At 42.1% G+C, this 23,714-nt stretch overlaps 1 protein-coding gene across 1 annotated transcript in view; it reads right to left on the bottom strand.

Annotated features, from left to right (window-relative positions):
• Nucleotides 1–23,714, bottom strand: part of PLXNC1 (plexin C1) — a 456,593-nt gene that overhangs the window by 210,145 nt on the left and 222,734 nt on the right. Inside the window, exons 8-9 of the mRNA XM_086919059.1 lie at nt 2,519–2,621; nt 2,352–2,429 (exon numbers count right to left, since the gene is read on the bottom strand). Of these exons, the coding sequence (XP_086775185.1) occupies nt 2,352–2,429; nt 2,519–2,621 (181 nt within the window). The remainder of the gene's footprint in view (nt 1–2,351; nt 2,430–2,518; nt 2,622–23,714) is intronic.

The raw sequence follows: 23,714 nt of genomic DNA, 5'->3' as shown, positions 1-23,714 counted from the left end.
AGTGGCTTCACACTCAATGAGAGCTGACATGCCCACTAAGATGCAAAGAAAGACATGGGCACTACTATGTTGAAAGGTACACGCTGTAATGGCGAAAAGATAACAAGCCATTCTAAGGGAGAGCTGCGAGTCCTCTGTTGTTGTTTATGAAATATCATCATTTGAAATCAGTTAACTGGTATCTAAAAGTGTGTTTTTTGACATTTTCAAAGAAACTGACATGAATAAGGTCCGTTAGTGCTCTGACTGATTCCTTGGGGGACAATTTGCTGAAAAACATTTGCGTGAGTCCACATCTCATGACAGAGGCACCTGTTGAAGAGTTCAGCTGTGTTTATGTGGCTTTGGTAGATATACATATATATCCACAAAGCAAACCTCCATGAAGGGGGACCCCGACCCTGCAGGGCAGCTTCTGCTGACGGGAATGGAGAGACTCGTTAAAGCACTGCAGTGCACAGAAGAAAGAAGTGCAGAAGCCCAATTCCGGATGTCAACAAAGCATTTTGCAAAGCAAAATGAAGTCCTTATGCATTTTGGCACAGATGCCTTATTCACAGGTGGGTGAGATTGCGATATCCAGGTGCTTAAATTCGTATTGTCATGTGGCTTGTGACATCCTCCCACGGATACCAGAATGAACCAGTCTTGTTCATTATACTTTGTACTGTGGTGCAAATCATAATAAAGCTTGAATAGATCACAATACCACATGTTTTAAGTGCACTTGATTCCTTCCACATTATTGAATAGCCATGTGCCATTCTCAATAATGATATATATTCTAGCAATCCTTATTGCTGCCCCTCTATGGCCTATCTCACGCAGAATCCAGAATTTCCAAAGAGATGTGAATGCCTCCCTCATCTCCCTTTCTCATATATATATATTTCAATCAAAACAATACCCTTTCAGGCTTAGAGTGCCACATGAATTATGCAAAAAACAGGAAGCAATGAACTCTGGATTGTTCCCAAGTTTCGGTGGAGAGCAGCACCTATAGAGAGCACCCTCCAACACCAGCAACACTCTGAATTTGCTCACCTCAAATGTCTGTTTTTCTGGCAAAGTTTGTAAGAATAGGATTAGCACACTGCCATCTACGCCGAGCTAGGACGTGACAGTGTTTTCCCATTTTTACAGCAAAGTCTTTAAGCATAGGATCAGTCAATGCCATCCATGTTGAGCTTACTGTTGAATCAGGCAGGCAGATTCAGTATAATTCGGATGATAATCAACTTGGATTTCTCATGCAGCTGAAGGTGCTCTCTGGCATAAGAAGGTGAGGAGAACACGTGAAAGTAGGTGTCCTATCTACCTACTGCATCTTTAAACAAGTGCACTTTTTATTGGTGGATTTTTGTTGATTTTGATTTTGTACTTTTCGTACATTGGGTTAACGTGTAGAAGTCGGCGTGGGTTGGAACTACCAAGAAATATAAGAGACTCCTCCTTGGTACTGCTTCACCATGCATAAGATGGGGTGAAACCCTAACTGAATCAGTAGAAGAGAGTCCCTCACTGAATCAAAGGCAAGGTCACTCGAATTGTGCGATATTACAGCCACGGTGTTTCCACATAATTATGGATTTGCTGTGTTTACCACATATTCTATCATCTGCTGTCAAATCTGCAGATTTCAAGAAAAAACTTGTTTCTAGCCTAGATGGATCAAAAGTCTGTTGGTCCACTTTCTATTTCTTATTGTGTATGTGGGTGTTAACCTGATACTTTGAGGTGAAACATTTGCCCAGACAGTGTTAAACTGTGTAAAAATGGCAACAACAAAAAAAGTAATGCTATAACAAAATGTGCTGCACTGTCCGCATAATTTCATTTTCTTGCTGCTTAATTTAGCCAGCCATATCACATAATTTGGTCCCCCCCTGCCCCATAATTCCAGTGACCCTGATCAAAGGTAACTTTGGGATTGTGAGCCTTGGTATCATAACATTTAATTACATATTTGCTAGAGATAAAAGTTGTTGGTAATGTTTGAAAAGGTCTGCAGTAAATTAAACAGGGGCTCGTTTTGGCACCGTGTGGCACAACATAAAGCGTTTTTCATTGCTGCTGAAATATTAATCTCAATAAAATTTGCACAACAAATTACCAATGTAGCTACCAATTTCTACCACAAATTCAAATATTTTGAAATTATACAACCAATACCACTGACAGATGTCAATAACAAAACTGTTTACCTCACATAGCCCATAGAATCCTATCTACTTAGAGTTTTAAAAAACTTGTTAGAGTAATTAGGAAAATGAAATGCCATGACCAATAAGTCAATTGATAAAAATAACGAGTGAAAATATAGCAATTTAAATTGTAGACTATTAGCTTACCTGGGTTCCAGGTGCATGTCCTCTCTTTGGAGCACTGGATGTATTTGACCGGCCTGAGCTGATCCCGGTGCAATAAAACTGAAAACAGACACAACAAATCTTCAGTCAAAATGTGCACAAAAGAAAGGTGGATGAAAATCTGTCATGGTAAAAGTAGCACGCCCTACCTGATCTGCAGCATCATTCTGAGGGGTGCAGGATGCTGCTGGTGATCGGCAAATTGACTCCCTTTTACACCAGACACAGCCGCTGAGGACACACTCCAAGCAACTGTAAGGAGATGAGAAATATTTCTATTACTTTCATGCTAAAAGGTGAAACCGGAAGGGCAACTGTTAAGAAAGAAGATGCAATACTATAGAAGAGGTGAAGGAACCGCCATAGAATAAAAGGATAGGCTGATGTGGAGCTAAATGTAGCCACAATGAGACATCTTTCAAGTAATGTAAAATATGAAAGAAAAGAAAAGGAACAACTAAGAAGCAATGCTAGACAATAACATGAGAAAGACACTATCCATGACTCTACATGGTAAGAGACTAACTGCACAGGGCGAGAGTGAATAAGGGAAAGACGTGGTGGTCAGTTTAGGCAGATGGAGTAAATGGAGTGCCACTATCAAGGCTAAAATGACAAATAACATTAAATAATATTGAATGGAAAATATCTGTGCACTTATTGCTAATTTAGGAAACATCTCTGATTGGTAGAAAAAAGATACTGGTTTTTTTTTACATAATCATATAGTTAAAACTTAATTTATAAGGTTTGTCAGATTTAGCTTTTGTATAAAATGTACCAATTCTTTTTTTGCGCCTTTGAGTTTTTGAGCAGGCAACAATTTGACATAAACACTCAGTCCTGGCACTCTTTTAAATGATTTACAAACTAAAGGGTACAGATAAAAGTGATGGAGAACCATTGATGACCGTCTTGTGAATTTCATTTTTAAAACAGACATAAGTAGCACTTTTTCCACCCAAGAATTAAAGGAGGTCATTTAGACTTCAGAAGATGGCCTGCCTGTCTTTAGGGGCAATGAAGGATGTGTCTCCACTGTCCTTGAGGCAGACGATTTGCCGAATCAAAGACCCCCACTGTGTGGAGAGAGGGCAGCTTTTCAACAAAAAGTTCATCAGGAACATAACTGCAGTTTCCTGCCTCGTAACATACCGGTCTCAGTCAGAAACTTCACCCTAAATGAGACAGAGAAAATGCAGGTGTGGTAGAGCAGTAGAAACAGGTAGGGAATTTTGTATCAGATTTGTGGAACAGAAATCATCAGTATGTCCAAAATAAATTACAGGCTCCTCTTGTACGCTACTGTATTTTCTATGGCCATAGAGAAATAGATTTAACGTGGCTGGTCCTTGAGATAAACAAAGGAGGTTGGAATATAAGTGTAGAGAAACTCAGGGAGAGAGAGACCTTTTGGACATTTACCTTAAAATCTTTTAGAAAAAGTCTGAAGTAGAAAATCATTTGGGAATCAACTTGACCTATGGTAGAGATACATCAAGAGTTGGGGAGCAGGATGGCTCTTTTATTTTTGGAAGACTAGGGAAGTGGTTCAATACCTCCTCTTCACTAGCAGATTTATCTGGATGGTCTAACCAAATTGATATTTTTATCTGATGTACTTTACAGATGACTCTGGTAATTTAGGGATCTGACTTTGAATGCAATGTCCCTCTAAATTTCAAGACAACATTTTGACCTTGTAACACATAATTATTTCAAAAGAGATTATTCTGTTCAGAGTCACTAGGGCTTCTTTATTTGATATCCACAATAATATGTGATGATCTCCCACTTAGGAAAGTAGAGAAAGGATTCATGTATAGCATTATTATTTCCACAGCTGATAAGATCCCTGGCAGGGAGGTCTTGAGAAGAGTTGATCATCCCCATTTTAAGGACTTGGTGTCCCTATAATATTGTTACAATTAAAGTTTAAGGAACCTTGCATATCTTAGAGACAGCAGAGCATGGCAGCCACATAATGCCTGTGTTACCAAAGTGAATACAACGCTTGTGTGGGGAGGCAGCATTAGGAGATAGAATATGAACTTTAAAATGTAACCTTCTTTGAAAATCATTGATTGGCTGTAAAAATATATATTGTATAAGAGAAATTTTTTCATGTGGGTTAAATTGCTTTTGTAGAACTTAATAGGTCGGTAGACCTTTCCACAATGGCAGCTGCGTTTCAACCAGTTATTCAGAGGATCTTCAAACGCTTTTGGTTCCCTTACTGAGAAGATGTAATCATCATTGACGTGCTGTCTTTCAGTCTATTATGAGTAAAACTCTTCCGGGATTATTAGAAAATTCCAAGTTTATTCACCAGATCTTTATAGATGGGGTTATTCCGCATGATCTGGTGGTACATAAGGGGAATCCGGTAGATGCACTTTTGCCCATTTGTTTGTCCAGTGTGGTTGGTATGGAGTCCGTGGCACAATACGATGTATCACATTTAGTTGGTATTTAGTAATAATTAATAATAATGAGTATGTTCATAATATTTAGAGAGGAATGCAGTCTTTTCTGATATTTGTTGCATGTATTTGCTAGTTTGGTGTTTGTACAAATATAATTGGAAAGCATCACTATAGTGGTTGACACTTGATAAAGTTACAGTCTGGAGCTGGCTTAGAGAGATTCACCTGGATAATGTCTGGTGCTAAAAGGAACCACCTGATGCATGGATTTAGGATCTAATGTATCAGATGGTCAAACCCGCGATATATGGCCTTATGTTAAGATGAGAGCATATATAGATGCGTCAAACAGGTACTTGGAGGAAGCACTAACATAATCTATCGGAAGATATATTATATGCTTTAGATAGGGCAAATGTACACTTTGACTAACGTGGGCATATTTGCAGATCCTCTGAGATGTGGTTGTTGACCTTTTTTCTATATACACAGCACTACTAGGATCAGAAGCAATTCAATATTTGATGTCTTTGGAATTTTCAATAAATGGAAGCTTTTTTTAGACAATTTTAGTTAAAACTGAGGTAGAACTACTTTATTTTTATAGTTACTAGTCATTATATGTGGCTCCAATTATATAGGCGTAGCCTTGCACATCAGTGATTTCCATACTTTTTACAGCCACGACCCATTTTTCAGTACAACTAACTGTCACGACCCACCTAACTTTATTAGACCTGAGGAGGGAGAGTTTTTAATGTAACTAAAGCGTCATTTACAGGCAGCACATGTTCAATTGAAATGGCCACTAAAATTAAAGAGACATACATGTTAACTGATAAAACTGCATTGCACACAAATGACAATGTGTGGAACTGGGTTACAATTAATATTTATTTGTGCATCACAGAGTAAAGTGTCTTGATATTTTGGGAACCTAAAACTTCAGAATTACAAAAAAATGGGTTTTGTTTTTGTTTTCCTAACTGCTGAACGTGTGCAGTTAATTTCTGGGTATTTACCTTTTGTTGTATGTTATGGAAAAATGGCATGTTACATCTTTTCCTTTCACACTCTATGTACCCCAGCAATATTGTCACATAATTCACTTAACTGTTCTTATCTGAATGCGAAGTTAGAGGAATTTGTAAACACCAGTCCCCAAGTAAAAAAAAAATAAGCAGCAATTTGTTAGAAGACATAGCCTGACATTTCACCTCTGTCTTTGAAGCGCAGCAAATGTGAAAGATCAATATAGAATTTAAAAGCATCTTTATTTATTGCTTTGACTTTGGCGACTCACCAAAAATCAACCCCCAACCCACTAGTGAGTTGTGACCCACAACTTGGGAAACACTGCAGTGTACATACTTGCCTATGCCTATACTCATTGGATGTGTACCTGAGCAGAGCAAAGGAATTAATTGGAGCACCATGAAAGTATAAAAGCAAGACTCATATGTATAACACATTTGCAATGCAATTAGACAACGTGGGTAAACTTTTACTACTCACTAGCTTATTATACACTGCGAGAAATCTGCAGTTTAGTGTCTGAAAGGTTTCACAATAAGCATGGTACGCATGGTCAATGTCACAGCTCACACAAGGTCATGCATCCATGGCCACTGTTTATATGCACGGAAAGGTATAGGTATAATTGAACATTGGCAATCATACTTTGTAACACTTCACAATGGATAGCAGTCGCAGACGGCATAGCTCGCGGGTGAGGGGGTGGTCACTGGGTGTGGGAGAGATCGCAGGGTGGGGGAATCAGGTGTCATGCGAGAGGGGGAGGAGAGATCGAATATTTAAAAAATTAAACTTACATCGAGGCCGCGTTCCGCATCTTCTGTGTTCCTGCTTTCCTGCTCTCCTTCTTCCGACAGGAACAGGAAGCAGGCAGCCAGGCTCTCTCCCAAAGCCAATCACAATGCTCCAATAGAGTGTTGTAATTGGTCTGAGTGCTGTGACATGGCGTTCAGCCAGGGCCTGTACGGATGAGCATGTTCTCCAAGAACAGGGGAGTTCGCCTGACGTTTTTGGGCGGCCCAAGAGGGCTGACCAAACAGTCCTTGCGCAGTCAGGAGTGAGCAAACCACTCTGCCCCTGCCCTGCTCGAAAAGCCAAGCAGCCCCAACCATACACCTGCCACTTAGCAGCAGGACAGGAAACATAAAATGGCAATAACTGTAAGTTATTGTTGTAAATATTTAATTTACCATCTTAATTTCTATGCAGGTAAGTACTTAATCAATAATAACTCAATCGGAAAAAAAGAATCGGAGTCCGTGGTGTTATAGTTCTAAGGGGTTTTATTCCTCAAAAAGGAATTGTTCCGGAACAGGATATCATGTTCCTGCAACCACACAGGGTCCAGGAAGGGATAGAGCCATAATTTATTGACAATACATAGCTTATATACTTATTTTACATCATGGAAAGCAATATAGTAGGCGTAACAGCTGAGAGAAGACAAGATAACAACATCCACGTGTTACTAGTGCGTAATCAGAAGGCGTGGACTAGGCGTAACTGGAGGTGTGTTCAGGAAACGTCACAAGTAGGTGTCACATGTGGGTGGCACTAAACTGAAATGTTGCAATGTCAGCAGAAATTGGAGGCTTGGATGCGCGCGCAGCTACATGACGTATGATTGACGTGAGACTGAAGGGTGCAGGGGGACTTGACATTTCAACTAGCGGAAAGAGACAGAAGTCTGGCATGTCAGATCAACTTGTACTTCTATCATATCTGATATCTGATGTTTAGGAACTGGACTATCTGGACGGAAAGGTCTCTGAGGCAGAAGCTACTCTATACTGACTGTGAGTGCGTGTATAAGCGCCTGAGTGTCTGCATGGGAAGCGTGGGGGCATGGGCCTTCCATGGTAGCATGGTAACAGAGGCTATGAATTACTTGCACGGAGACAGGACGGCCAGGCCCTTTTGCTCTACAGCTGGGGGAATGTTTGCTGAAACTAGTAGGCAGGAATGCGTCTTCGGAAAGGGAAACAGATAACTCGAAGGTTGAATTCAGTCTTGGCAGACAGCAGGCTGAGCTGAGCACAGAGGGCCGCGCTAGAAGTAAGGCAGAGTTCACGGGTACGGGGGCAGCCTGGGCTGATGCTTTCAGAGTCAGAAGGCAGAAAAGGCTCGATGGCAGAAATTCAGGGCCTACTTTGCCAGAGCTGAAAAACGTGTAAAGTACACCACAAAAAGACGTTGGCAAGGCACACTTAGGAACGGACTATTCAACCCATTCATGGCGGGTATGAAAGAGGACATGTTAACGTTGGACGCAAATGTATTTGCGTCTTCATAGCTGGCACAGGAGGGAAGTTACATGCACTTTAACCTCGTACATGGAGTCGGTGGGGTACACGCTAGGGAACATAACTTGACCAAAAATTTATATTTCCTCATTCCCTCCTTGTTCCCTACGGACCCTTCATGATATATCGATCCTCATGAATCGATCAGTCTGTTCTTGTAACATTATTTGCTCATCTTTCTTTCTTTGACTGTTTGAGAGAAAACTGGAATGTTCAATGCATGATGTGGCGCACAGTCCACATATCGCTGGCCCACACTGTAGGCACAGGCAACAACTGAATACTATGACAAGGCCAATGCCTAGGAAGGATAGGATCTTCCATCCCCAAGCGTATAACGTTGTCCAGAACCAACCGGACCAAGTCCAGGTGCCTGGATTCTGATGTATCAAACTTGCAATCTTATGAAGACGTGTAATAGCTTTGTATACAGATGGCGCGTTTTCTGGAATGAAAACACAGCAACTTGACCCGATGACCTTACAGGCTCCACCTCTATCTGCCAAGATGACGTCAATAACAAGACGATTCTGAAGGACAACAATCCGTATAGCAGACTGTTCCTCTGTTACGTTACCTAGAGCGGAGGCAGTTTCGTGTACTACTGCTTCAAGTGTTCTAGTTAATCTACGTATTAATTTACTGTTTTGGACGGGGCCTATGAAGAAAAAGAATCCTTTATTGAAATCTGTGTATTGTTCCCCTGCCGTTTCAGTATAGTCGACAATCGGGAGATTTCTTCTGAGTCTATTCTTTACTAGAATTGTATTTCTGTGATAATCGGGAGGGGCTAGGAAAACAGGGGGCAGAAGGAATGCAATATAACAGGTACCATCCCAATCTGGAGGTAAACGTATGTATGCGGTATGACCACAAACAAAATAAGAATGACGGGTAGCTTTGAAGGACGATTTACCATGATCACTGAATTCGACCACAGTAGCACATTTACTATGACCTAAGTGTATGGAACCTTTCTTGCTCACACATAATTCACCAGTGACTGGTAATACTGACATAGCGGGCAGAACTGGTGCAGCTTCGGATTCAACAGTAAGAATCATAATGCTAATTGTGTAATTTCCTAATCCATATACTTCATTTTCTAGATCAGTTCCTATTCTAATGGGGAGTCCCTCCTTGTCACGGTAGCAGACGTTGAGCAGAACTAAGTTCAGGTTTCCCCAAACCCAGCTCCCATCGAAAACAGCAATATCAGGATCTAAGGAATTAATTATTTTAAACCATGCACCACAGGAACCGTTGTGAGTGAACGGGTACGGAAAAAGGGGCAGAGCTCCCTTGTAATTCTGGTAGGGAGGGAGTCGGCCACATATCCAGCAGTTTGTAGCGTTGTTAGTCTGATGGGAATGATGTAGCATACTAATGAATGTGTTGTTGCGCAGCGCAAGCCTGTAAGAAAGTTCATGTGGAGGTAACTCACTAAAAGAATGTTCAGCAGAAACATTGTAAGCAGATTGTTCATGCTTGTAAATAGGCCAATAAATAGGAAGCAGTATACTTGCGACAATAATTAGAATACTTAGAAAAAACATTATTAACAATGTCACTATACAGTGACTACGCAGTGATTTGCAGTATGTACGTTTCTTGAATTGTCTCTCTCTCTCTCTATCTCGATCTAGGGGGTACATGTCAGAAACTATTTAACCGATTCACCTAGGGGAGGACTTAAACAATTAAACTGTCTGACTTGCTAGATCGGAGCTTCAATCTGTACTCTTCTTGGGGAGTTTTCTCTCGTTCTGGTATTTTAAAGTCACTAAGTTTAATACAGTCTTTGGTGGCGGTGGACAAGTCAGGGTCTGGTTTCAGTTCGTTGCAAAGTTTAATATGACTCGTATGGACCCACCCCTTTCTGCCCTCCAACTTCACTGCAGTCCTGGTAGTAAGAAGGACGATCTTCGGTGCTTTCCAGCGGGGCTCCAACGGGCTTTTCCTGTCGAAGTTCCTCACTAGAACCAGGTCCCCCGGACGGACATCATGCGGCTTTACATCAGTGTTGTCAGGAAAGGCTGCAGCAACCTGTGAACGACATGATTGGAGTGCAGACATCAAGGAGGCAAGGTAATCTGTCAACATGTTACAATCAACATCGGTAATTTTCTTAGGAATGGGCGTCCCCCACATATTCGGTGGTCTGCCAAAGACCACTTCGTACGGAGATAGCCCTGATCTCGAATGGGCAACCATTCTCATATAGAACAGTGCAACTGGCAGGGCGACTATCCAGTCGACCCCTTTCTCCTGACATATTTTGGCAAGACGGTTCTTAAGGGTCTGGTTATGCCTCTCTACAAGGCCTGCGGCTTCGGGGTGTCGGACACAATGGAACCTCCACTGATATCCTAGCAGAAGGGAAACTTGTTTCATTAACTCGGATGAGAATGGCTGTCCGTTATCTGAGTACACGACACGAGGCAAGCCGTATCGTGGGACGAATTCTCGAACCAGCTGCTTGGCAGTGGTCGGGGCAGTGTAATCTGAGACTGGGTAAGCTTCTGTCCAACGGGAAAGTGCACAAACAACTACGAGGACATATTTGAATCCTCGACAACGATCCATCTGGATATAATCCATCTGGAGGACTTCAAAAGGGTGATCGGGAGGATGAAATCCACCTTGCTCTACAGGAACGCTTTTACCTGGATTGAACTGACAACAGATCATGCAAGTACGCACTTTCTGTTTTGCTGCTGCTCGTAAGTGTTTGTTGTACCAGAGATTCTGTAAACTGTCTACCATAGCTTTCTCTCCTAGATGTGCAGGACTATGTGCTGTATTTATCATGCTTTGGACCATTGAGTCGGGGAGAAACCATGTAGATTTTCCCTTTGTGACCCATCCTTGATCTGTCTGGATCCCTCCTAGTTCAATCCATTTCTTTATTTCATCTGGAGTAGCATGTGTCTGGATATCGATTACGTCTAGGGTGGGATCCCTGACTGACATACACTGAGTTGGTACTATTGTCTTTGTCACATCAGTAGTCTGGGTGTGAGTCAATGCTGTATGTTTTGCTGTCTGGTCTGCCAGGTCGTTACCCTGGGAAACAGAATCTGTAACTTTAGTATGTGCTTTACACTTCATGACTGATATGCCCGAGGGCAAATGTATTGCTTCTAACAGTGCTTGAATGAGGGGACCGTGCTGGATCTTGGCACCATGAGAGGTCAAGAAACCTCGTTCTTGCCAGAGGACTCCGAAGTCGTGTACAACTCCGAATGCATAACGGGAATCAGTGTATATATTAACATTTCTGTTCTTGGCTAGAATACAAGCTCGGGTCAGAGCGATGAGCTCCGCCGCTTGAGCAGACAGTGTGTCAATACGATGTGTTTCTTTAACTTCAGTTTCAGTGGTCACTGCATATGCGGCCACTAATTCTCCTGTACTTGTTCTCATGCATGAACCGTCCACATAAAGTGTCAGGTCTGGATTTGTCAGTGGGACATCTGTTAGGTCTCGTCGAGGTTTTGTTACTGTATTGATGATCTCTATGCAATCATGCGGGGTTGGATCTGTCATAATTGTGGGTAACAATGTTGCGGGGTTCAGAATGCTACAGCGTCTTATTTCTACGTGTGGCTGGAATAATGTTAATTCATAACCTGTCAGTCGTGCTATAGTCAAGTGTTGAGTCTGGGTTCTGTTTAAAAGAACCTCTACAGAATGTGGAACTTGAACTGTTAATGGATGTCCTAAAACAATTGAATCGCTTTGTCTGATTGCTAATGCTGTTGCTGCTACTGACTTCAAGCACGCAGGGAGTGCCTGAGCTACTGAATCCAATGTACTAGAAAAATAAGCGCAAGGCTTATGTGAACCTGCTTGATCTTGAGTGAGGACAGACAATGCTGTACCCTCACGTTCTGTGACAAAAAGTGTAAAAGGTTTGCTGTAACATGGTGTCGCTAGAACTGGTGCTTGGCATAAAGCTTTCTTTAATTCTTCAAAAGCCTGTGTATGTTCCTGAGTCCAAGGGAGGACAGTCGAAGTCGCTGCCTCCTGCGTTGTTAACTGAATGAGTGGTTTAGCTAGAAATGCATACTGGGGAATCCATTGTCTGCAGTACGAGGTGAGGCCTATAAAGGCCCGCACTTCCTTTTGTGTCTGTGGTTGCGGCATATTTACAATTAACTGAATGCGATCGGGAGTGAGCTGTCTCCCCACTTTGGACAGCAAGTGCCCAAGGTACACCACTTGCTGAACACAGAATTGTAGCTTCGAAGGAGACACCTTGTGTCCTTTGTCAGCCAGAAAATGTAAAACTGTCAGTGATGCTTGTTCACATTCGGGCTCACTTCGTGCGGTGATCAGCAGATCATCGACGTATTGCAGTAAAGCGGTGTTAACTGGCATTGTGATACAATCAAGTTGTCTTTTCAGTGCTTGGCTATAGATGCTGGGGCTTTCTGTGAATCCTTGAGGTGCGCGTGAAAATTTGAAACTTCGTCCATTTAAACTGAATCCGAAGAGATATTGGCTCTCTGGATCAATAGGTACACTGAAGAAGGCGTTCTTGAGGTCAATTACAGTAAAGAACGTTGCTTCTGAATCAATAGCAGTCAATAGGGATGAGATGTCAGGAACCACAGGGTACTGTGGAATAATGCATTTATTCAGTTCTCTTAAATCAATCACCAGCCGATATACTGGCGGTGCATTGGGATCAGTACGTTTAAGAATCGGAATGATAGGTGAATTGCAGATATTGGAGTCGGTCTCTACGACCACTCCTTGGGCTATGAGCTCTTCAATGATTTTCAGTAAAGCCACTACAGCATCGGGTGGTAACTTGTATTGTCTGATTCTGGGTAAAACTACACCTGCTTTGAGTGTAACACGGTATGGTGTAATGTGCATACAACCTACATCAGTTGGGCCTTTTGCCCACAAGTGATCTGGTACATTTTTCAATCTGACATCAAACTCACGTAACATATAATGACCCTTGAAATCCCGCAGAAAGAGTCTGACTCCCTCCGGGGAACAGCAAATCACGGCTCCTAGAGCCTTCAGTGTCTTTATTCCTAACAGATTTTCTGGACAAGACTTCGTCAGTAACAGGTCTGTAACACGTGATAATGGACCCACAGCCAGGGGAACTGGTTTCGATACCTCATTTACAATTGGCTGTCCTGAAAAACCAAGGGAAACATTCTGTGAGCCTGAGAGGGGAGCCCCTGGGACTTCATCATGACTGATTGTTGTGCGACTTGCCCCTGTGTCAATTAAAAACTTTCTGTCTTTTCCCAATACTTGACTATGTACATAAGGACCCTCTTGATCTACAGGAATCTCAATAAGAGGCAAGCCACCTTCCCTCTCTAGGCTGTTTCATGTATATCGTGATTAATCGAGGTAAGCGGACTGGGCATACTGGTACATCTGTTGTGAAACTTGCTGAGTTGCGGCAATGGGCTGTGGCTGTGATACCGCTACTGTCTGTGCTGTATGTGCTGAAGCATGCGTAAGCTGTGTATTCTGCATGGGCTGTGTATTCTGTGAAGACTGGTGCTGGTTATGGTCTTGTCTAGGCGGATGCGGTCTTTCTTTAGTTTTACCTGTCGCTATGTTATGTTTCAGAACTGGGCATTTATGTACGTAGTGTCCTGGCTGCTTGCAATAATTACATGTCCCTTTAACGGGAGCTGCGGCGTGACCTGTCTGAGTCGTACCCTTTCTGTGGCCGTCTGTTGAGACCGACTGGGCTACTAGCATTTTCATTTTCGTGTCTTTCATACGTTTCTGTTCCTGATCCTGCTCTTCTCTAATTCTGTTCTGATGGTATTGTAACATTTGTAACATCTGTGATGGCGTATTGGCTTGCCATGTACTCTCGACCTTGTATACACGGTTTTTAACTGCTAACAGGGAATTTTCGACTAACTTGGATACAAAAAGATGCGGGTACGACTCGCTACTTGGTTTAAGACCACTATTAATAATGAAACATTTCTCGAATCTTGAATAGAAGTCACTAGTATCTTCATCGGGATTCTGTTTACATGCTGAGATTGCATCCCAGTCTTCTTTTCTAGTTGTCAATAATCTTGGCAGAACCTGTACTATCAAACCTGGTAATGCTTTAGTTTTCTCCCCAAGGCCTACCCCGGGGACACGTTTGTTCTCTTCGTCTTCTATTTCTGTCCATACAATCTTTTTCTCTCCCACCTCCCATTCTTTTTCCTTGAGTTTCTCGTAGATGCCCGTGGGCAGCAGTACCTTTAACATTTTCGTGATATCTTCGTACGTATAATCCCCCATCAGTAACATGTCTTTAAGCTCTCTGTGAAAACCTGCAGGGTCTTTATCATGGCACGGGACTAGTTTCTTCATTTCTAACAGTTCTAACTTAGTCAGAGGAGTGTGTACATACACACGTTTCAAGTTATGATCCTCACCCATAACTGGATGCACTTCTCGTAAGGGGTTCTGACTTTCAATGCCATGCACACGTTCCATATGATACATTTTTCTTTCTGGGGGTGGGGCGGGAACATATTCAGAGTTTACAAAAGTATTATATCTGTGTCGTTGTTCTAAAATTATTTGAATTAATTTGGTGCTTAAACCTCTCCATCTATCCATGAGTAGTGCTTCTAATATATCGTGTAAGGGACCTGGATCAGAATGTTGATTTCTGTATTTAGTGAGGAGGTGCTGAATCATGTATACCCCTGCTAATTTCTGCTCGTCTGGGGAAAGGTTCAGGTATGTCTGTGCTACGGTATCATCATTGTATATATCAGGATTGTCAGTCCATAATATGGCTGATCGGGCTAGTTCTTGTTCATCCATAGAATTGAGTACATGGTACCCCATTCGTTCTCGAAGCCTTTTATCAGTCTCCTGGAACTGATGTTCAGGAGAATTCGGGTTCGTTAAGGCAGAGAGAAAAGCTCTCTTGCTTTCCGGACGAATACCCTTCCTAAGGTAAGTTCCCTTACCTACGTATGCTATAGTGCCTGTAGTCTTTTCTGGTTCTTCAGATTCTTCTTCCCCCTCGGAGGAAGCTTTTTCTTTCTCTTTTTCGTGTATTTCTATTACTGTTTTCCTTATTTTCTTGTACAGACTAGCTATGCAATTCTGTTTATCATGTCTTCCTTCGGATATATTCTGACCCCACCTGTTGAGTGCATCTAATTCACCCTGATCTGTCTCAGGCCTGTCTCGTTCTCTTATTAAGCAATTGATGAAAAAACGTAGTATCTGTCCTTGAACGTCAACTTTCTGATGCTCCATGGCATCCTTAATGCTGTCAGGGTCTTTCCCAGTCTGTACAAACTGATATATTCTATCTAGGTACTCTTTCATTCCTGAAAACAACAGCAGGAAATCAGTAGCAGATCGTAACCGTAGTGATGCCATCATCATTCTATCGTCTTTTCCAGGTACTGGATCATATCTGCAAACTGTAAGTTGTCCTTTGAGTATGTCGAGACGGGGTGATTTGAACGTGAGAGGACTCTGCATATCCCTGAGGTTTAATCTGTGTGTTAATGGCGGAGTCTGATGACCCCCCGTCGCACCTCCTGGGACGGAAGCACGGGCATTATCTCTCTGTGGAGTCTGTATCTGAACTGGAGTTTGTCTTATAGTAGGGTCAGGTAGAAGTGGTTTCGGTATATTAACTTTAGGTGTGGGAAGTGGCGGAGGAGGGGGAACAGGAGAAATCTGTTGTGGTACTGGCGGAATATGATCTTGGGGCGGGTTACCGCCCCCGTCCCTGTCGTTCGGCAGGGCGCGGACAGGCAGATTGGTGTAAGCGGGAGCTACATCCTCTAGATAGGAATTCAGGAATATGTCTTTAGTGGCCCTGTGAGTTACTTTAGTTGGAACCAATGGTGGCGGCAGATTTTTCGGTATTTCTGAAATGGTGTCAGGTGAACCCTCGGCCAAAAGATACATGCCGTTTACTTGGCTATTTCGGATGCAATCTACTTGTTCTGTTCTTACTCGGATCCCTTCATTAACTAATTCGTTTTCTTGGGCTTTTTCTGATTCTTTAAGTCTGTCCTCTCTACGTAGTTCTTTTTCAGTACGTTTATGTGATTCCTTACGCCAGAATTCTATGGCGTCTTTCTGAGACTGTCTGGCTTTCTTTTTCCATAATGCTTCTTCTACCTTCATGATGCACTCGGCATCCCATGTTCCAGTAACTGGCCATCTGTGTCTCTCGTCTAGATGTTTAGTGTATTCGGCCCATAATTCTAGATACAATATGGCATCTATGCCATGCTTATGATACATGAAGTTTCCTGGAGTGTCCCTAGGGGGGATAGGAATTTCTTCCTCTAGCATCCCTTTCCTAGTTCCTATCTGCTTTAACTTGTTAAAAAACGGCATTTTGCTTTACTTAGTACTGAATGCTCAATCCTTGTTGCTTAACTCTAGACACAACTAGTTACACAAGAACACAATAATGCACATTAAAAAACAGTCACTCATATGTTAAAGACAGCTCACTCATACCACGACATTAATTACATTAAGACATTAAAACATTTGAGAACACATAAATCTACCCCCTATACCAGATGTACTGCTAAACAGCACAGATACACTGCTGAGAACAGTGCAAGAACCTGAATCATCGGATATACTGCTAAACAGTACAGATACACTGTCTAAAACAGTGCAGACCGGACTTGTGTACCCAAACCCGTCTAGATACCTCCCAGCAACGGTACTCACCGGGAAGCACGGAAAACAGAAGGCCTCGGAAAACTCGACTGGACTGGACCGGACTCGACTCGACTCGACACGTGGATACTTCGGAAAACTGGTGGGCCTCTTGACACCTCGGACCTTGCTTCTTTCGGCTATGCTCTGGTCGGGATCCTCCGCACTCCTTACCGCCTCGTCTGGGTACTGATCGCAATCTTCGTCACCTCCGTGGGCCAGAGGGAGATACAGGAAATCCTGCCGGTACGCGTAGTTTCCGTCTAGCTGATGGCAGGGGACAGAGCGTGCAACGCACCAACCGGCGCGTAAGGTGGGGGAGGGGTCCCTGTTCGGGCGCCAAAATGTCTACGCGTGTTTTGGTGACTATACATGCTTTAGTGTAACCTTCTTCAAGACCAGCAAATACAAAAGAAAGGAGATTTATTCTGCTGCTGGGTAGGGGGCTTGAAATATCAGAAAAATGTGAAGCAGTTATTTTTTAAAACATTTTCATGGATCATTTGTGACATAGCTTTACAAAATGATTTCATTTAATAAGACCACCTATATAAAACTTTTACCTCTCCAGTGAAACATATTTCCAGATCTTGCAGATGTGATTCATATTTATTAACAGTGCTGATCAGAGGCTCGCTCCTCCACTATGGCGGAGGAGCGTCGCCACCCTGCTTTCTAAGCAGTGAGAAACATAAAGTGACAATAACTTACAGTTATTGCCATTTTATGTTTCCTGTCCTGCTGCTAAGTGTGATCTAGGGCCTTAGACTCAGTCTCGTGGAAGAAAGCTACATGTACTCTCCTGACTGGGTGACAAAAGGAGGTCCTTTTGAACGTGTACGAATGTTAGATGTGTGTGAGAGGGGTATGACTGCTATCTATGGTTGAGATTGAGTTTTGAGATTTATAGTAATGCATTTTTGGAAATTATGAATTTTTGAGTAGTGTTTATTAGAAACATTTATATTTTCCACTATCTAAAGATATTGTGTGCAATAGATGAATACACAAATATATATATATTTCATTGTGCGAGGTTTTCACCATTTTGAAGTGATGGAGGTTAAGCAAAAATATATTGTGATATATTTATGAGAGTAGGAGTTAAACCAATTTACAGCAGGAGGCCCTAAGCATCCTAGTAGACAACAACAAAAATTGTGATAACACTTTAAGTGAGTTAGGATTTCCAGGATACCTGTGTTGATGGGTAGACCACCAAACCGTCTTTGCAAAAACGTATTATGCAAATAGCCATTAATCACGTGGATACCAAAAACGTTGCTATCCCCAGTCCCATCCTATTAGTGAATATAAGCATAGCAGAGTTAATTTCTCTACTTACGTTTTTTTGAACCAGTTAGTATTCAAGCGTTACAATGGGGAAAGGCCAGTGAAAAGTTCACTTATGCATTCCGCAAAAAGGGCTTCATTTAACCAAGTAACCAAAATGATGCACAATTCTTTTATAGAATTACCTCTCATCCTTCAGAATAGGTTATATTGCTATGTTCTGCCACAGATAGTAATTTTACCCTCAATAAAGTTCACATTCTTCAGGCATTACAAACATCCCTGGTCACATTTTTCTAAGCTGAGCTACTTTGTTGATAATTTTCCCTATCTATGGATCAGGCTCGATGGTGGCCTAGCGTATTTTTGCTTTTGTGTTCCCACCACGGCACTTAGCAGCTGTTTTAAAGTATAAATTCTCAAACTATTCAAGCAAGGGATCCTTATCAATGACTACAGTATGTGCTGTAGCTTTGCATTTCTTAAATACGCGTAATTTTCGCTGTCTGAACATTATTTCTTCTTCACTTGTTTCTTAAATCAATAATGAGAAGGTCTGTAAGATTTTAAAAAATTGCCCATCAGGAAGGTTCAAGTATCTCTCAAATATTTAATTTATATGGGGTTAATGTTTCAGCTCATTTCTAATACTTAAGGTTAACAAGGGTTTATTACATTATATGTTTTACTATTCTCAGCCACCCCGGCCATTTTAAAGCCTTTTGGACAGTGAAATCTCAAAGAGATCGATCTGCTGGCAAGAAATCAAGCTTTACGGATATTTACACCTGCAGATGGCATTAGTACTAAGGACAGTCCATCAGCATAGCTGATTTTCCACATTTGTAAGTTGAAGTTTGTGGCAGGATAATGGGCATTCCAATGACCAGGGCAGGAGGAGGCCACTGCGAAGGAGAGAAGAACACACAAAGTTGCCACTTAGTGGGAATTCACATATAATCCCAAATGTTATATACAACTGATGGAGCAGGGTTTTCTGTAAATAAACCTGCTCGGATTAAACCTCCGATTGTGTAAAAATCATTAACCAAGTTTTCAAAATAACCGGAAAAAGTATTATTAACCTTTTGTTTTAGAAAAGAAAATAAGAAAGGGACAGGAAAATTACAATGGGTTGAAGTAGGTCACAAAGGATTCACTCACAAAAGGCAGCAAAAGAAGGAGCAAATAATATTATTTTCATCAGCAAATCTGGATGAAAATGTATTTAATTAAGCAAATATTAATTACATAGAATGTTTGCGTTTATATTAGACTAATGAAAGATTGAAATGAAAATGAAATGGAGCTTTTATTTTGAGAAAAGTAACTGAATCTGTTTTTTTTCTCCTGGAGAAAACTGCACGCTTCAAGGCCTCAAAAAAGCTGGCATTAGGGTTAATTTTGCTTTAAAACCTAGAAATGCACAAAAATGTGTTTTATACTTCATAGATGGCTATTGTGTTCATTCTTGTCGATGGCTGCTAAGTGTTCGGGTTATCAGATGAAATTCGTATTGTCCGAAGAAATATTTAGATGGTGGATGACTATGCTAGTAAGATGTAACAAAACCTCCCCGAATATGTGCGCATGCCGAGGAAGGAGAATATTTTGATTTCCTTTTCTGACGGACAATGATGACAGCATGAGTCTATACAAAGAACTTTTGAGAGTGAAGAGTGACGGAAATGGTGTGACTTGACACCCCATGTTTCTAACCAAAGAGGAGAGAGACTTTCCCCGATTTTGAAACAAGAGTAGGGATGGGCCTTTAACTTTAGGGAATAACTATTAGTGTTAGAATCAATGTTTTTTGGTTGGGTCAGAGCGAGACTTCTGTACAAGGCGTTCATGTGAGCTGTTTCTTTAGCTGATGATGTCTGTAAGCTGACTCCTTAACACTGCTCCTCATACATTTGTGAGCATTGCCCCGGCTTTCCCTTCCGACCGGAGGGTTAAGTTTTCCATCTATTAGCACGCTGTGCTATAGTTTTCCTAGACTGATTTGCATATGGCCATGTCTGAACTGGGGTGGTGTGGAGTGCAAAAAAACGATGGATTTAGGCCCAGATCTCTGTACTGGGGTGAATGTATGACATTGTTCTGCATTCTGTCCATCAACTGTGGTTTTTGCAATTGTCACCCTGAGTGGGATGGGTATGCTCAGACGTGAGTCCCATGCTCTCCACACCACTGGATTCAAGCAAGCCTGGGCTGAAGAAGGCTGGAATAACAGAAACCGGTCCTCGGAAGCTTGTTTCCGGTCTAGGGAAGGCATGGCTTGACAGTTCGGGCTGGACTGTTCCCATGAAGCACAGGGTCAGGCTGATTTGCATATGGCCATGTCTGAACTGGGGTGGTGTGGAGTGCAAAAAAACGATGGATTTAGGCCCAGATCTCTGTACTGGGGTGAATGTATGACATTGTTCTGCATTCTGTCCATCAACTGTGGTTTTTGCAATTGTCACCCTGAGTGGGATGGGTATGCTCAGACGTGAGTCCCATGCTCTCCACACCACTGGATTCAAGCAAGCCAGGCTGAAGAAGGCTGGAAGGCCAGAAACCGGTCCTCGGAAGCTTGTTTCCGGTCCAGGGAAGGCATGGCTTGGCAGTTCGGGCTGGACTGTTCCCATGAGGCACAGGGTCAGACTGATTTGCATATGGCCATGTCTGAACTGGGGTGGTGTGGAGTGCAAAAAAACGATGGATTTAGGCCCAGATCTCTGTACTGGGGTGAATGTATGACATTGTTCTGCATTCTGTCCATCAAATGTGGTTTTTGCAATTGTCACCCAGAGTGGGATGGGTATGCTCAGACGTGAGTCCCATGCTCTCCACACCACTGGATTCAAGCAAGCCGGGCTGAAGAAGGCTGGAATGCCAGAAACCGGTCCACGGAAGCTTGTTTCCGGTCCAGGGAAGGCACAGCTTGGCAGTTCGGGCTGGACTGTTCCCATGAGGCACAGGATCAGACTGATTTTCAAATGGCCATGTCTGAACTGGGGTGGTGTGGAGTGCAAAAAAACAATGGATTTAGGCCCAGATCTCTGTACTGGGGTGAATGTATGACATTGTTCTGCATTTTGTCCATCAACTGTGGTTTTTGCAATTGTCACCCCGAGTGGGATGGGTATGCTCAGACGTGAGTCCCATGCTCTCCACACCACTGGATTCAAGCAAGCCGGGCTGAAGAAGGCTGGAATGCCAGAAACCGGTCCTCGGAAGCTTGTTTCCGGTCCTGGGAAGGCATGGCTTGGCAGTTCGGTCTGGACTGTTCCCATGAGGCACAGGGTCAGACTGATTTGCATATGGCCATGTCTGAAATGGGGTGGTGTGGAGTGCAAAAAACGATGGATTTAGGCCCAGATCTCTGTACTGGGGTGAATGTATGACATTGTTCTGCATTCTGTCCATCAACTGTGGTTTTTGCAATAGTTTTCCTAGGTTCATATGAAATTCTGTATTTGCATTAATCTTGTTATAATGCACTTTTGTCTCTTACTATATCCACCTAACTCATGCTCCTTAAATGAGATGTTATTGTGAATTACTGATTTGTTTTCTCTTGTGTGATAGTTCTAATTCGATACTGTACCTGTGTTTGACCATTTTATATGCTTTCAAAGAAAATAAATAAAGCAAAGTAATAGAGGAACTGTCGTTATTGATAATTTGTAAATAATAAGATATATATAGTTGTATAAAGAGTGGTTTGTATAATATTCCCTTTGTTCTAGGTCCTCATGAGGGGGATATTCATCTAAATCTTTTGCCAAATCCCTGTCAACTCTCCGATTTGTCGAAGGACCTAATGTTGATATGGGCCAAAATACAGTCATATAAAATAGAGATTTTTAGACTGAGCGGCGCGTGGTGTAAATATTACACACTCTGCCTTAGCTTGCCAAAACCCTTTTTCCGCTGTGCCAGGCGCTATCACAACTCATGCACATGCAGAAGGTTACTGCAAAAAATAACTCTAGGGGTGTAAAAATTGCCAAACATCAGTGTTTTTTAATGAAACATAAAGGCATTTCTCCTACAGAAAACAATATTTTCCTGATGAAGCAAAAGAATTAAAAAATGACATGTGTTAATGCACATTTCCACAAAATCTATATATAAGTTCTAAGGAGGGCGAGTAGCCATTTTGTTAAAGCCCATGTCGGAAATCTGTTCACTTGATATCAATAAAGATATGATGAGCAGATTTCATTCTTTTAAAATAGTTTGGTGACTCAGCAGCGTTTGTGACTCACAACTAGTAAAGGTTTCATACAAGCAATGTCCACACCCAGCGCCGAGAAGGATTAACTCCCTTTGGAGAGATTTGATAAACATGTATCTGGTGAAGACTCAATGAGAAAGAAGACAAAGAAATTGATTTATTAATGATGCAGACACCTCCAGCAGAAGCTGCTGTTTATCTGATCACCCTTCAAGGAAAGGGCAACAAATCATATCTTGAAGATGTGGAGACTGAGGGGAACTTCTGTTGTAGACTGAGAACCGTTCAAGATTGAGGGTACACAATAACATGACAGGCCAAGTGTTACTGTGGGCACATTAGTCATGGATTATCTTGAGCTTATCCTCTGGGGTTGAGTGCAGCATGCCATGGATTTTTCTTGATCCTTCTAGAATATATATAGATATTTTATTTTAATAAGATTTACATAATGTTTCACTTTAGCAGACAGTAGTATCTCGCATAAATGCCATGCATCACAGACAATGTAAGCCTGTAAGGTACTATTGGACAATCCGAATTACCATCACAACCTATGCAACATACTGATATACAGACATGAACTGTGGAGCCACAGTCCCACAATTCTCCTACCATTGGGCCTTCTAGTAGGGAATAGACATCCCCTCTCTACCCATCCATTACACAGGGTGTACCTCAAATGCCACAAACTTCAAGGTGACTTTAGTTAGACATCCTAGAGTGCTCCATCGTGTGTCTGCCATCTTGTGAGTAGTCACAGCTTTGGCTGCTGCTAGAACATCATAGAACTGATACACCATTCCCTGTTTTTATGACTACGCCATCACCCTTTTTTGTATGAGACTAAGTTGTGTAAGCCACTCATGCATGTCCATACTTCATGGATTTGTCTCTGATTTGATTAGTCATCACTTTGCTCCCAGGTTAGAGTAAATGGCAAAACATTTACCCATTTCCTCATAGTGCTGGAGGTTAATGGTTCTAGCCGAATCGCTACCTTCTGTTGACACCACTAAACAAGCTTTTTCTTCACTTGAAGCCTCTCCTGGGGAATTACAATTTTAGTTGTGCCAATGTGTGACTGTGTTTCACCTGTACACATAATTGCATATGCCACTTGTAAGGCTTTCTGAAGGCCCTCTGCCATTTTACCAACATGGTAGAGCAGTATTACGCCAAGTTGTATCTCATGTGCTAGGATTTTGTCTTCATACGGGTAGTTGCTTTCTGTTAATGTCTTGTAGAGCTGATATCACTGGTGTAATCTTCTCTGGTTCTGGTGTCTTCTTATTACCTTCCTTAGGACTGTTCACTGGGAAGCTGTCTGATACCACTTTGTGTGGCTGCC

Source organism: Lissotriton vulgaris, chromosome 1_1, assembly GCF_964263255.1.
Source record: "Lissotriton vulgaris chromosome 1_1, aLisVul1.2, whole genome shotgun sequence".
Classification (NCBI taxonomy): domain Eukaryota; kingdom Metazoa; phylum Chordata; class Amphibia; order Caudata; family Salamandridae; genus Lissotriton; species Lissotriton vulgaris.
This window is presented reverse-complemented; position numbering and strand designations above follow the sequence as displayed.